Source organism: Mya arenaria, chromosome 9, assembly GCF_026914265.1.
Source record: "Mya arenaria isolate MELC-2E11 chromosome 9, ASM2691426v1".
In the NCBI taxonomy this organism is placed as follows: Eukaryota; Metazoa; Mollusca; class Bivalvia; order Myida; family Myidae; genus Mya; species Mya arenaria.
In genome coordinates this window covers 33,037,822-33,052,840 of record NC_069130.1, presented here as the reverse complement: position 1 = coordinate 33,052,840, position 15,019 = coordinate 33,037,822, and the positions used below count along the sequence as shown (strand labels likewise).

At 44.0% G+C, this 15,019-nt stretch overlaps 1 protein-coding gene across 1 annotated transcript; it reads right to left on the bottom strand.

The window, feature by feature from the left end:
• Nucleotides 1-4,232: 4,232 nt before the first annotated feature.
• On the bottom strand, nt 4,233-14,766 carry LOC128246552 (uncharacterized). Its single transcript, XM_052964814.1, has 4 exons — nt 14,188-14,766; nt 13,727-13,885; nt 9,712-9,769; nt 4,233-7,568 (listed from the first exon to the last, which is right to left on the bottom strand). The coding sequence occupies exons 1-4, from the start codon at nt 14,740-14,742 to the stop codon at nt 5,296-5,298; spliced, it is 3,045 nt and encodes a 1,014-aa protein (XP_052820774.1). The 5' UTR covers nt 14,743-14,766; the 3' UTR covers nt 4,233-5,295.
• Between the last annotated feature and the right edge of the window lie 253 nt (nt 14,767-15,019).

The window sequence follows — 15,019 nt, the reverse complement described above, 5'->3', positions numbered from 1 at the left end:
GGGCGGCACCTCACCGATGACGCAATGGGCGACACCTCACCGATGAAGCAAATGGCGGACACCTCACCAATGACAAAATGGGCGACACCTCACCGATGACAAAATGGGCGACACCTCACCGATGACGCAATGGGCGACACCTCACCGATGAAGCAAATGGCGACGCCTCACCAATGACGAAATGGGCGACACCTCACCGATGACGCAATGGGCGACACCTCACCGATGAAGCAAATGGCGACACCTCACCGATGACGCAATGGGCGACACCTCACCGATGAAGCAAATGGCGACGCCTCACCAATGACGAAATGGGCGGCACCTCACCGATGACGCAATGGGCGACACCTCACCGATGAAGCAAATGGCGACGCCTCACCAATGACGCAATGGACGACACCTCACCGATGACGCAATGGGCGACACCTCACCGATGACGCAATGGGCGACACCTCACCGAAGAAGCAAATGGCGACGCCTCACCAATGACGAAATGGGCGACACCTCACCGATGACGAAATTGGCGACACCTCAACGATCCCGACACCTCACCGATGACGCTATGGGCGACGCCTAAACGATGATAATATCTCACCGATGACGCTAGGGGCGACACCTATCCGATGACGCCATGGGCTACACCTCACTGATAACTTAATGGGCGATACCTAACTGATGTCGCAATGGGCGACGCCTTAACGATGACGATACCTCACCGATGACACTAGGGGCGACACCTCACCGATGACGCTAGGGGCGACACCTCACCGATGACGCTATGGGCGACACCTCACCGATGATGCAGTGGACAATGCCTCACCGATGACGATACCTCACCGATAACGCTATGGGCGATACCTCACCGATGACGCAATGGGCGATACCTCACCGAAGACGATACCTCACCGATAACGCAATGGGCGATACCTCACCGATGACGCAATGGGCGATACCTCACCGATGACGATACCTCAACGATGACGCTATGGGTGACACCTCATCGATGCCGCTATTGCGGCACCTCACCGATGAACGCAATGGGTTATTTCTCACCGATGCCGCTTTGGACGGCACCCCACCAATGAACGCAGTTGGTGACGCCTCACCGATGATGCAATGGGTGATACCTCAACGATGTCGCTATGGGCGCCACATCAACTATGAGGCAATGGGCGACGCCGCACCGATGACTCTACGGACAACACCTCACCGATGACGCAATGGGTAACACCTCACCGATGACGCAATGGGTGATGCCTCAACGATGACGCTATGGACAACACCTCACCGATGACGCAATGGGTAACACCTCACCGATGATGCAGTGGACAATGCCTCACCGATGACGATACCTCACCGATAACGCTATGGGCGATACCTCACCGATGACGCAATGGGCGATACCTCACCGAAGACGATACCTCACCGATAACGCAATGGGCGATACCTCACCGATGACGCAATGGGCGATACCTCACTGATGACGATACCTCAACGATGACGCTATGGGTGACACCTCATCGATGCCGCTATTGCGGCACCTCACCGATGAACGCAATGGGTTATTTCTCACCGATGCCGCTTTGGACGGCACCCCACCAATGAACGCAGTTGGTGACGCCTCACCGATGATGCAATGGGTGATACCTCAACGATGTCGCTATGGGCGCCACATCAACTATGAGGCAATGGGCGACGCCGCACCGATGACTCTACGGACAACACCTCACCGATGACGCAATGGGTAACACCTCACCGATGACGCAATGGGTGATGCCTCAACGATGACGCTATGGACAACACCTCACCGATGACGCAATGGGTAACACCTCACCGATGACGCAATGGGTGATACCTCAACGATGACGCTATGGACAACACTTCACCGATGACGTAATGGGTAACACCTCACCGATGACGCAATGGTTGATACCTCACCGATGACGCAATTGGTAACACCTCAACGATTAACGCAATTGGTGACACTTTACCGATGACGCAATGGGTGATATCTCAACGATGTCTCTATGGGCGGCACATCAACGATGGACGCTTTGGGTGTCACCTCACCGATGACGCAACGGGGTGATACCTCACCTATGACGCTATTGGCGACACTTCACCGATGACGCAATGGGCGACACCTCAGCGATGAAGCAAAGGGTGATACCTCAACGATGACGCTATTGGCGACGCCTCACCGATGACGCCATTGGCGACGCCTCACCGATGACGCCATGGGCGACACCTCACTGATGACGACACCTAACCGATGACGTAATGGGAGACGCCTCAACGATGACGCTATTGGCGACACCTCACCGATGACGACATCTCACCATGACGCTATAGGCGACACCTCACCGATGATGCAATGGGCGATGCCTCACCGATTACGACCCCTCAGTGATGACGAAGTCTCGACGATGACGCTATGGGCGACGCCTCACTGTTGACGACACCTCAACGATGTCTCTATGGGCGGCACATCAACGATGGACGCTTTGGGTGTCACCTCACCTATGACGCTATTGGCGACACTTCACCGATGACGCAATGGGCGACACCTCAGCGATGAAGCAAAGGGTGATACCTCAACGATGACGCTATTGGCGACGCCTCACCGATGACGCCATTGGCGACGCCTCACCGATGACGCCATGGGCGACACCTCACTGATGACGACACCTAACCGATGACGTAATGGGAGACGCCTCAACGATGACGCTATTGGCGACACCTCACCGATGACGACATCTCACCATGACGCTATAGGCGACACCTCACCGATGATGCAATGGGCGATGCCTCACCGATTACGACCCCTCAGTGATGACGAAGTCTCGACGATGACGCTATGGGCGACGCCTCACTGTTGACGACACCTCGACGATGACGCTATGGGCGACACATCACTGATGACGACAACTCGACGATGACGCTATGGGCGACACCTCACCGATGACGATACCTCACCGATGACGCTATCTTGTTATCAGAAATTAATATTTTCCATATATGCATTATCTAAGAAGTTAAAGGTTTATCACTCAAAATGTATGCTGGATATACACGTGTATGTATTGATTTTAAATACGAGTGTCACTTTAAATTTGTTTTCATTAAAAAAAAATCGGTGAATTGCTTTGTATTGTTATGTTGATATTTTTTATTTATAAAATGGTCAAATTTAAAGAATAAAATGATAAACCTGAAGTGTTTTATAATAAATGCTAACAATTGACATTGAACAGTGTAAAAGGTTCTCGAAGACCGTTGGCTGTGTCTGCAATTTGTTTGGTTTGACGCCGGGTCAATCGTACCAACTCGGCCATCTCCGGCAAGCTACGAGATATACCTCGTAAATAGTAGTAAGGTGATAGATGTGCCCGCCTTCTGGTAGTGAAATGGTCTGGTAGTAGATGTGTCCGACAGTCCCCAAAGTATTCATTCATATAAACGCAATCAGATGCATTTCGGAGCCTACTAGAATTTTCTCCCGTAAAGTGTGTATTTGTAGACAAAAGCATTTTTACTGACTTTTGCTTAAATAAGAAATACTTTGCCTTGCGTGATTATTTTGATATAACATACTTCTCTTGCCCAAATCATGAGTGTGATGTATGATTTTTACGTATCTTACTTCAAGATAAAGTCAACATTTATTATCCAGCCTGAAATTTGACTTCTTAGTGATATACTATTAGCTCATCATCATCAACATCATCATCATCATCATCATCATCATCATTCCACCACCACCATCACCACAACCACCACCAACATCATCATCATCATCATCACCATCATCATCGACGTCGTCGTCGTCACCACCACCAGTATCATCATCATAATCATCATCATCATCATCAACCATACCATCACCACCATCCCTGCCGTCTTCGTCATCATCATCATCACTATCACATCATCATCATTAGCATCATCATTATTATCAGCGTCAGAACCACCATCACCATAATCATCACTGACGTCTACATCGTTGTCGTCGTCATAATCATCATCATCATCAACAACAACATCGACGTCGTCGCCGTGTTTGTAGTTGTCATTGTCACCACCACCACCATCATCATCATCATCATCATAATCATCATCATCATCATCATCATTATCATCATCATTCTTATACTCATCATTCTAACACATTTTCATCCTCAACATATTAAATACAAATCAAACAATATTTTCAACGTTTAATCATATATCTTCTTCAATAATACTCCAATTGTGTGACATGTTAAATAATAGGCCATTGTATATTCTATCATTTAGGTAACTAAATGTGTTTATTGTTTGGGTATTTCCTTTGAAGCATTTGTCGATAATGCACCAGTCAATTGTAACCACGCCCCTCCCCCAGGTCCGGGGAATAGCGGGGACTTTGACTTTTGTTCCAGCCAAGCCCGAGTAAAATCCCCGTCCTGCGGGGACGAATTGCTGGTAAAATCCCCGTTCAATGCCCTCGCACCCCCAGGGACCCTAGGTAAGGTCCATTCATCGCTAGTTTTGGCGCGAAGACAAAACCACCGCATTCACCCGGCACTGCGGGGCCACCTGGAAGGTAAACACACGGCCCATTTCCCCGGCTATCCCCGGTATACCCCCGGACCTTGGGGCCGTGGTTACAATTGACTGGTGCAGAAATGATATCATAGTTTTGTAGATAGCATTATAATAATGTTAAATTTATGTAATAGATCATTAAAATACATAATTAAAATTAAAAAGTCAACGTGTTATTGGGATATTTCTCTAATACAGAATATAAAAACAGTTGAGCTAGAATGCCAATGTGAATAAACAAATAGCTAAATATTCCCCATCAATTAATAATCCCTAAGCGAAGTAAGTACTTAACATTTATCAAATGATATCACATTAAACTAGGAAATTAATTAATTTAGTAAGGGACTCTTTTTTAAAAAAGTCGATCAAATTTAATAAACCGACTATTGCACGTGTTGATTACGGACTGTTGTGTTATAATTAAATGAAAGTTTTCATCCTGTCCGACATATTTAACAACACCAGCCCCAACGACATTGTTATGTAAAGTTAAATCTATTTTAGGATGCATGCAAATACACAACGTAAATCAAATCATTTGAATACACAGAAAGTGGTCGATGATAATTAGTTCGTGTAAAAGTGACATATAACATGTTTCTATAAATAGAATGACACTTTCATTGATTGTTTCACTGTTTTTCATCAAACATGAATTCCCATAATCGATGCTAACATTTAACTTATTGTTCACATTTTGGTGAATTAGAAATCAGGCCGTCTACTCGTAATGTCAAACTTGAGGTCCTTGAATGACGGCGAACTGTTCATATGTTCTCGGATGTCTTTCATCTCACTGGCAGGTTCCACCGTGCAGTCCTCCATGTCGCATGTAATGGTGTGTGGTATGTTCTTCATCGTCTCTATCAGACTCCGCACCGCCCCCGCTGTCATTGTCACCTCCATAAGTGTAATATCGGTGATGGAGGCTGGAGGGCGCAGGGGGAGCTCACCTAGATCTGTTTTCCCAATGTCAAGGCGTTGTAACTGAGGGAGACTTGGTAGTGTATCCACAAGTAACTGGACATTCTTAACGCAATGTAAATCAACACGTTGTAGTTTACTCCACCTTTGATCGTGTTTAAATAATCTAAATATGTACATTTCAACATTCGATGATACACTCCATAAGTAACATGTTGTAATATTTGTTGGATCAACCTGCACACGTGTTGTATTGTCTCCCTGTATATACAGATATTCCAGCCTGTGACACTGGGACAGGTCATACTGCCCATCACGGAACAACAGTGTCACTGCTTTGAGGGAGTCGGAGGAGGATGTGATCACCTCCTGCAGCTCTTCCCCATTAATTTGATCATTGCATCCACCGATGTCTAGTGACTTAATACGTTCCTTGTTTATCATCATCAGCTTTTTTAACACTACGACATCCTCGTCACTCTTCTGGTAACTACGAATCAAGAAGTGTGCGAGATAGAGCGGTATGTCACCATGGTTGTTCGCCCTGGCTTCACGGTGTCCGGAGAGAATCAGGCGCTGAAGTAGTCCAGCCTCTCCACTGTAGATTGATGGTCGGTATGGTGGTCTAGAACTATTGATCCATGAAGACATTTGTACACCGAGCTCGGGCTTCATTCCACATATGAAAATAAATGTCTGAGAAACATCTCCCAAGATATTTTCCTTATTATCGTGTTCGTACTTGCTTGATAGCTGACTGTAGTCGTTTTCATTCAAACATAAATGAAGAGCCGCTAAAAACTCTTGAAGTGTTTTATGAAAGAATGAAAAGTGAGATGATCTCTTGATCAATGAGTTGGATTTCTTCTCCGTGAGTAAGCCTGACTTCAATGCAAATTCAACCTGCTCCCTGCTTAACAAAGCGTTGACTGTTTTGTTGCTGAAAACAACAGACGAATCTCTGCACTCTGAAAACAAAGTTGTGTATGCTAACTTTGCCAGCGCAAGGTAAACCATGGGATTTTGCGTGAAGCATTCATGTTCCTTAAATACGGATGGCAGTTCAATTTCCGGTATATTATCATTCCTTTGCATATCACTAAGTCTACATGATAGCATGTTAATCACGCCAGCATAAATGTCACACTTTGAATCGGTTAACGATTTGCCCTCGAACCACAGGCACACGAGCTGGGTGATACTGATAGGTGCTGACAATAATCCTTTAAGACCCTTCGCTGACACCATTTTCATGAAAGCCTCTGGTGTCCGTTCATCCTTATTTCCCTCATTAAGGATGGTGAGGATATTTTCCACGAGTTGCCTTGTGTCTGCAGCTCCTTCTATTTCAAGATATTTGTCGATCTTTGAATCCTGCACTCTGAACTGTGACAGTCGCCAGGGACGCGTTGTCGTGAGGAGTGTGGCCTTGTTGGCCGAATTTCGGAAAGGGATGACTTTTTCCTCAGATGTACAGGTACAGTTTACGTTTTCTGGATGGGTCCATTCGTCGAGGCCGTCAGCTATGATTAAACATGTTTCACTTTCTAGCACCGTCTGCAATAGCCGGAAGCCATCATCGGCATCCTTCTCGTGGTAGATTTTACGTATAAGTTGATCCTTGATCATTTGTGCTAGATCACACGTTTTACCTGAATCTCGTAGGGTGACACGAAACAAAAATGCAAACTCTTTGAAGAATTCTGGGTCGGCATAGCTTGTTTTAATACCGACGTTTTCCTCCGCTGGTAAATACTGGTGAGTCCATTCCAGGGCACACATTACGGAGAATGTGGATTTGCCATTGCCGGGTTCACCAACAAGAAAAACATTTTTGAGCAACTGACGTTTTTCTAAGAAAACATCCGAAAATTTTGCAACATCTTTACCGCTTTCTTCCTTGTCAATTTTGCCGATTTTTCTATGATCTTGCGACACAATTTTCGGTAACACGTAGAATTTGTTGAGTTTGGCGTTCTTTTCTCCGAGAATGGGAGATATCGGCATGTCGGCCAAAGTGGTTCGGTAATGGTTTGCCAAACGTAGTTGTAGTCCTGTAGTAATGGAAAAATATAACATTTAAAATATAAAAGTTAAGAACATATACGTATGCATTATCACAAGACACTTGGTGAGAAAACATGAATCAGTTTTGTGGTAAGACGCTTGGTACAAAAGATAAAAATCAGCAATATCACCACACGCTTAATCCAGACGATAAGTAACAGCAATATCGCCATACGCTTAGTACGAAGATAAGGAGATGAATTACCACAGGACGTTTGTTGCAAAAGATAAGTAGCGCCCTTTAACAAGAGGCTTGGTACAAATGATAAGAAGCAGCATTATCACAAGACGCTTGTCGCAGAAGATAAAAAGCAGCCTTTACCAAGACGTTTGGTACAGAAAGTAATTAACAGCATTGTCACAAGACGCTTTGTACAGAAGATAAGAAGAAGCATTATCATAAGACAAGAACAAGATCAGGAGCAGATTTATCACAAGACGCTTGTTGCAGAAGATAAGTATTACCAGTGTCACAAGACGCTTGTTACAGACAATGAAAAGCTTGTTGCAGAAGATCAGTAGCAGCAGTGTCACAAGACGCTTGTTATAGACAACAAAAACAGCATTGTCACAAGACGCTTGTTGCAGAAAATAAGAAGCAGCATTATCACAAGATGCTTAGTACAGAAGATAAGTAGCAGAAAAATCACAAGACGCTTGTTGCAGAAAAAAGTAGCAGCAGTGCCACAAGACGCTTGTTGCAGAAGTAGCAACAGTGTCACAAGACGCTTGCTGCAGAAGATAAGTAGCAGCAGTGCCACAAGACGCTTGTTGCAGAAGATAAGTAGCAGCAGTGTCACAAGCTGCTTAGTACAGTACACTAGTAGCAAAATTATAAGTAGCTATCATGTGTTTCCGGTACGTGTTAAAGGGGCTGTTTCACGTATTGGCACCAAAACAAGTTTTTTCTGTAACGAATCTCAGGACAATTATCTAATAGAATAGAATGTGTTACGCTTTGATATCGTAGTTGTAAAAAAGTACCAATATGTAAAAAAAAATAGTGTCGGAGATCGGGCTATTTTATCATACGTGAAACAGCCCCTTTAATAATATCTGTCATGTGCTTCCGTTTCGATTAGAAAAATCCGACCAGAGGGAACCTGCGTTGCCAGGTAACGAGGCTTTCCGAGCTACCGGCTACGCAGCGTGCCCGAGTTTTCTAACACACCGGATAGGCATTTCCTGTGAATTAAGCCGTGCTGGAAAACTCAATCTGGCACCCCCCCCCATGTCAGATGAGTCACGCGCTGTGACGAAATACTTTTAAATTTCTTTTATTTTACACTTTATGTAACCATAATTATGAGATTTCAATTATAGATGAGTTCCATAATCATTAACTTCGTAAAAATATACCTCCATAACTAAACAAAATAACCATTAAAAGACCTAATACTGAAGAAACTTCTTGACGTATGCAGCAACTACAAATTTCTTCGCATCATGACCTCAGTAAACATAATCGCACGCGCTTTTTGGTGAAATGTACAAAATCGTTTTTTATGTATTTTCTTCACAAAAAAATTTAAGTATGCTAGAAAAAATATAGATCATGTGGGTCCTTTCCGGATAGAAATATCCGACCCTCGGGCACGCTGCATATCCGATAACTCGGCAAGCCTCGTAACATGGCAACGCAGGTGCCCTCGGGTCGGATTAATAATACTATCTGTCATGTGCTTGCCGAGTTACCTTTTAATACTTTTAATAAACCTTACAATTAAAGAAATAAAAGTGGCGCGTGGATTTGCGTGACTCATCTTACATAGGGGGTGTAACACGGTTTCCAGCACTGATCATATGACCGGAAACACGTCAAGTATGTAGGAATATCATAAGACGCTTGGTACAGAAGATAAGAAGAAGCATTATCACAAGACGCTTGGTAAGAAGATAGGCAGCAATAGTGTAATGGTTGTATGAGTTTAAAGTTGTATGAGAACATACCGAGTTGCATCACTATCATTCATTCTTAACGAAAGTTTTGGGCGGAAACAACGTTTCTTTTTAGAAACAGTGACCCACACCCTACTCCTCATAAGCAGCCCCAAGCTAGCTCTTTACATAAGCCACCCTACAGATTCATCCATATCCATATACGTCACTTTGGTCAAAAGCATCTCTTACCTTCCTTCAATATCTCCCCTTCGTTCTCAGCACTGAGCTTGAAATCGTCTGTTTGCAGCTGTCAACAAAACAGATGAAGACATTGAGCATCCCATAATTCAAAGGCTATTTTATAAAAATAATATAAAAACAAAGTTTTAACGGAAAACGGTTTTATTGCATTAGACTTATTATGAACGATGTCATAGACAGAGGCGTAGCCAGATTTAAATGAATGTTAGGCACGAAAGGGGTAGGGGAATATCCCTGTAGCCGTAGGGGGGGGGGGGGGTCGGTATGGCGGGGGAGGGGGTCCCCGGGGCAAGGTTCGAGACCGCGCCGTTTTTGTAGTTACCAAGTGATATTTAGGCTCAGTTAGCCGTATCTAGCACAGCGAAACAATGTTTTCTATATAGCTGATCTTCCCTTTATTCTGATATCAATAACTAGCTTAGCCCTCAACTTTAATGCCACTTTTTGGTCATTTTTTTCCATTTTTCAAATTGATGATACGCACGTGCGTAAGTGCGTTACCCTGGCTATGCACCTGATAGAGGTGACGTGTGTGAAAAATTATCTCGTGATCACGACTTACTTACTCGTTCCCACGACTTGCATGTTGTGGACTTACTTTATAATCTCGAGGCCACCACTTCGTACGTTTAAGACGTGGTAGGGCTCAGACCAGTTGACAATTTGTGTCATGGGTCTGTCATGGGTCGTAACCAATTGGTATGCAACCTAAGTTTGGCCTTGCATCTATTAAGTACAAGTAGGGACCCCACATACACTTAAGTCCGGTGATCTAATTAGGTGCAAGGTCAAATAGGGACCCCAATAACACTAAAGTCCGTTGATCTAATTAGAAGCAAGGTCAAATAGGGGCCCCACCTACACTAAAGTCCGTTGATCTAATTAGGTGCAAGGTCAAATAGGGGCCCCCACCTACACTAAAGTCCGTTGATCTAATTAGGTGCAAGAACAAATAGGGGCCCCACCTACACTAAAGTCCGTTGATCTAATTAGGAGCAAGAACAAATAGGGCCCCACCTACACTAAAGTCCGTTGATCTAATTAGGAGCAAGAACAAATAGGGCCCCACCTACACTAAAGTCCGGTGATCTAAATAGGTGCAAGAACAAATAGGGGCCCCACCTACACTGAAGTCCGTTGATCTAAATAGGTGCAAGAACAAATAGGGGCCCGACCTACACTTAAGTCCGTTGATCTAATTAGGTGCAAGAACAAATAGGGGCCCCACCTACACTAAAGTCCGGTAATCTAATTAGGTGCAAGAACAAATAGGGACCCCCACCTACACTAAAGTCCGGTGATCTAATTAGGTTTAAGGTCAAATAGGGACCCCACCTACACTAAAGTCCGGTGATCTAATTAGGTACATGGTCAAATAGAGCCTTAGAAACACTAAAGTCCGGTGATCTAATTAGGTACATGGTCGATTAGGGACCCACCACCTACACTAAAGACCGGTGATCTAATTAGATGCAAGATCAAATACGGACCACCACCTACACTAAAGTCCGGTGATCTAATAAGGTTCAAGGTCAAATAGGGATCCACCACCTACACTAAAGTCCGGTGATCTAATTAGGTGGAAGGTCAAATATGGACCCCACATACACTAAAGTCCGGTGATTTAATTAGGTGGAAGGTCAAATAGGGACCCCACATACACTAAAGTCCGGTGATCTAATTAGGTGTACAAGGTCAAAAAGGGACTCACCACCTACACTAAAGTCCGGTGATCTAATTAAGTGCACAAGGTCAAAAAGGGACCCACCACCTACACTAAAGTCCGTTGATCTAATTAGGTGCACAAGGTCAAAAAGGGACCCACCACATACACTAAAGTCCGGTGATCTAATTAGGTGCACAAGGTCAAAAAGAGACTCACCACCTACACTAAAGTCCGGTGATCTAATTAGGTGGAAGGTCAAATATGGACCCCACATACACTAATGTCCGGTGATTTAATTAGGTGGAAGGTCAAATAGGGACCCCACATACACTAAAGTCCGGTGATCTAATTAGGTGCACAAGGTCAAAAAGGGACTCACCACCTACACTAAAGTCCGGTGATCTAATTAGGTGCACACGGTCAAAAAGGGACCCACCACCTTCACTTAAGTTCGGTGATCTAATTAGGTGCACAAGGTCAAAAAGGGACCCACCACCTACACTAAAGTCCGGTGATCTAATTAGGTGCAAGAACAAATAGGGACCCCAATAACACTAAAGTCCGTTGATCTAATTAGAAGCAAGGTCAAATAGGGGCCCCACCTACACTAAAGTCCGTTGATCTAATTAGGTGCAAGGTCAAATAGGGGCCCCCACCTACACTAAAGTCCGTTGATCTAATTAGGTGCAAGAACAAATAGGGGCCCCACCTACACTAAAGTCCGTTGATCTAATTAGGAGCAAGAACAAATAGGGCCCCACCTACACTAAAGTCCGTTGATCTAATTAGGAGCAAGAACAAATAGGGCCCCACCTACACTAAAGTCCGTTGATCTAATTAGGAGCAAGAACAAATAGGGCCCCACCTACACTAAAGTCCGGTGATCTAAATAGGTGCAAGAACAAATAGGGGCCCCACCTACACTGAAGTCCGTTGATCTAAATAGGTGCAAGAACAAATAGGGGCCCGACCTACACTTAAGTCCGTTGATCTAATTAGGTGCAAGAACAAATAGGGGCCCCACCTACACTAAAGTCCGGTAATCTAATTAGGTGCAAGAACAAATAGGGACCCCCACCTACACTAAAGTCCGGTGATCTAATTAGGTTTAAGGTCAAATAGGGACCCCACCTACACTAAAGTCCGGTGATCTAATTAGGTACATGGTCAAATAGAGCCTTAGAAACACTAAAGTCCGGTGATCTAATTAGGTACATGGTCGATTAGGGACCCACCACCTACACTAAAGACCGGTGATCTAATTAGATGCAAGATCAAATACGGACCACCACCTACACTAAAGACCGGTGATCTAATTAGATGCAAGATCAAATACGGACCACCACCTACACTAAAGTCCGGTGATCTAATAAGGTTCAAGGTCAAATAGGGATCCACCACCTACACTAAAGTCCGGTGATCTAATTAGGTGGAAGGTCAAATATGGACCCCACATACACTAAAGTCCGGTGATTTAATTAGGTGGAAGGTCAAATAGGGACCCCACATACACTAAAGTCCGGTGATCTAATTAGGTGCACAAGGTCAAAAAGGGACTCACCACCTACACTAAAGTCCGGTGATCTAATTAAGTGCACAAGGTCAAAAAGGGACCCACCACCTACACTAAAGTCCGTTGATCTAATTAGGTGCACAAGGTCAAAAAGGGACCCACCACATACACTAAAGTCCGGTGATCTAATTAGGTGCACAAGGTCAAAAAGAGACTCACCACCTACACTAAAGTCCGGTGATCTAATTAGGTGGAAGGTCAAATATGGACCCCACATACACTAATGTCCGGTGATTTAATTAGGTGGAAGGTCAAATAGGGACCCCACATACACTAAAGTCCGGTGATCTAATTAGGTGCACAAGGTCAAAAAGGGACTCACCACCTACACTAAAGTCCGGTGATCTAATTAGGTGCACACGGTCAAAAAGGGACCCACCACCTTCACTTAAGTTCGGTGATCTAATTAGGTGCACAAGGTCAAAAAGGGACCCACCACCTACACTAATGTCCGGTGATCTAATTAGGTGCACAAGGTCAAAAAGGGACCCACCACCTACACTAAAGTCCGGTGATCTAATAAGGTGCAAGATCAAATAGAGACCCACCACTTACACTAAAGTCCGGTGATCTAATAAGGTGCAAGGTCAAATAGTGATGCCTCCTATTTAAGCTTTTCTACGGCGTGTTAAGTTTTTGGTCGTCATTCAAGTTCATATGGGTCCTCTAATATAAATTTATACCTGTTTAAACTGTCCCAAGACGTGTTTGCCCAAGGTCGGTTTGCTAGTTCAGCAAGTGCCATCAATCATGTAAATTAGTACCTTCTTAAGCTGTTCCACGGCCTGTTGTGCCTCGGGTCGGTTTGCTAGTTCAGTGTTATCCTCCAGCAGGGTCCGAAGCTTGAACAGGAAGTCCACTAGTTCCGTGTCCTTGATCTTCTGGTCATTGGAGTGGCGTACGCGTCGACCAATGTCTCGAACCTTAAATGTTATGTTTGAATTTGGTTTTTACTAACAAAGCTTGTTGTTGTAGTAAACATCGCCTTAATTGAAAAGCATACACTATGTAGAAATGTATACATGTACATGCAATTTAAGACTCGTTTGTTGATTGGCGAAAAGTAGCGAATGCACGTTTTCTTTCGTATTTGTAATGGTTGTCATTCTATTAAATGAGAACACAAAAGAACTTCACATGTCAGATGAAAAATTCTCCATTAATTATGAACATTTTTTAAAATTTCATCGAAATCATCGAAATCCATTAATCTAATCATAGTTACCTCAGTCAATAAATTTGGCTGTGTCGCAACGTTAAACGACAGCTTGGTTTGGAAATCCTCGCAATTCATCATGACGCTGATCACTCCGTTGAAGTCACTGTCTTTGATGGAGGACACGGTCTTGTAGCCATCAGGAGGCAGGAAACACTTGCCTATCTCCCAGGGAATGGTGCTCCATTTGTCGGCGTTCGTGTTCTTCCAAGATGGTCCCGAAAATCTGTGATGTTGAACTATTTCATCACGGACGTCTTCACAAATCCCGATTTGACAAGGAGCATACCGTTTTCGAGGAGTGTGAAATTTACAGTTTTTAGGACTGGTGCATATCCCACGAGTAGGGCACTTTAACACGTTCTCGGTGAAACATTGTGCACATGTTGCCCCGCCTGAAAGACCCTTGGATGTTCTAACGTTGTTATAGATGTCCTGATGAACGCATGTCAGCACGTCCTCAAGAAGGCCATGTAGACCCTCCTTGGTTATGTTGAGGGCGAGGGCGGCCTTGACCCAGTTCTGTGCTTGCTTCTCCTTCAATAACTCTCGATAAGAGATCATTGTTTAGGCATGATAACTTTGTCAATACCTGGTAAAAAAGATGCAGTGATTTAAGTAGTTAGTTAAGTTTATTCAAGATAATAATTTTGTAACACTTTCTTGTTTAGTAATAAAATTGTTAGTTAAAACATGATATTTAAGAAATAGCCATCGCTTTTAAACATCGAGGACAGATTTTAATTAAAAATTGTTGTTGTTTTTTGTTTTTACTTCCGAAAACCCGAAATTGGCTTTTACAATTTCCGTAAATAGACGTAAGATTTTTAAAAAGTAAATA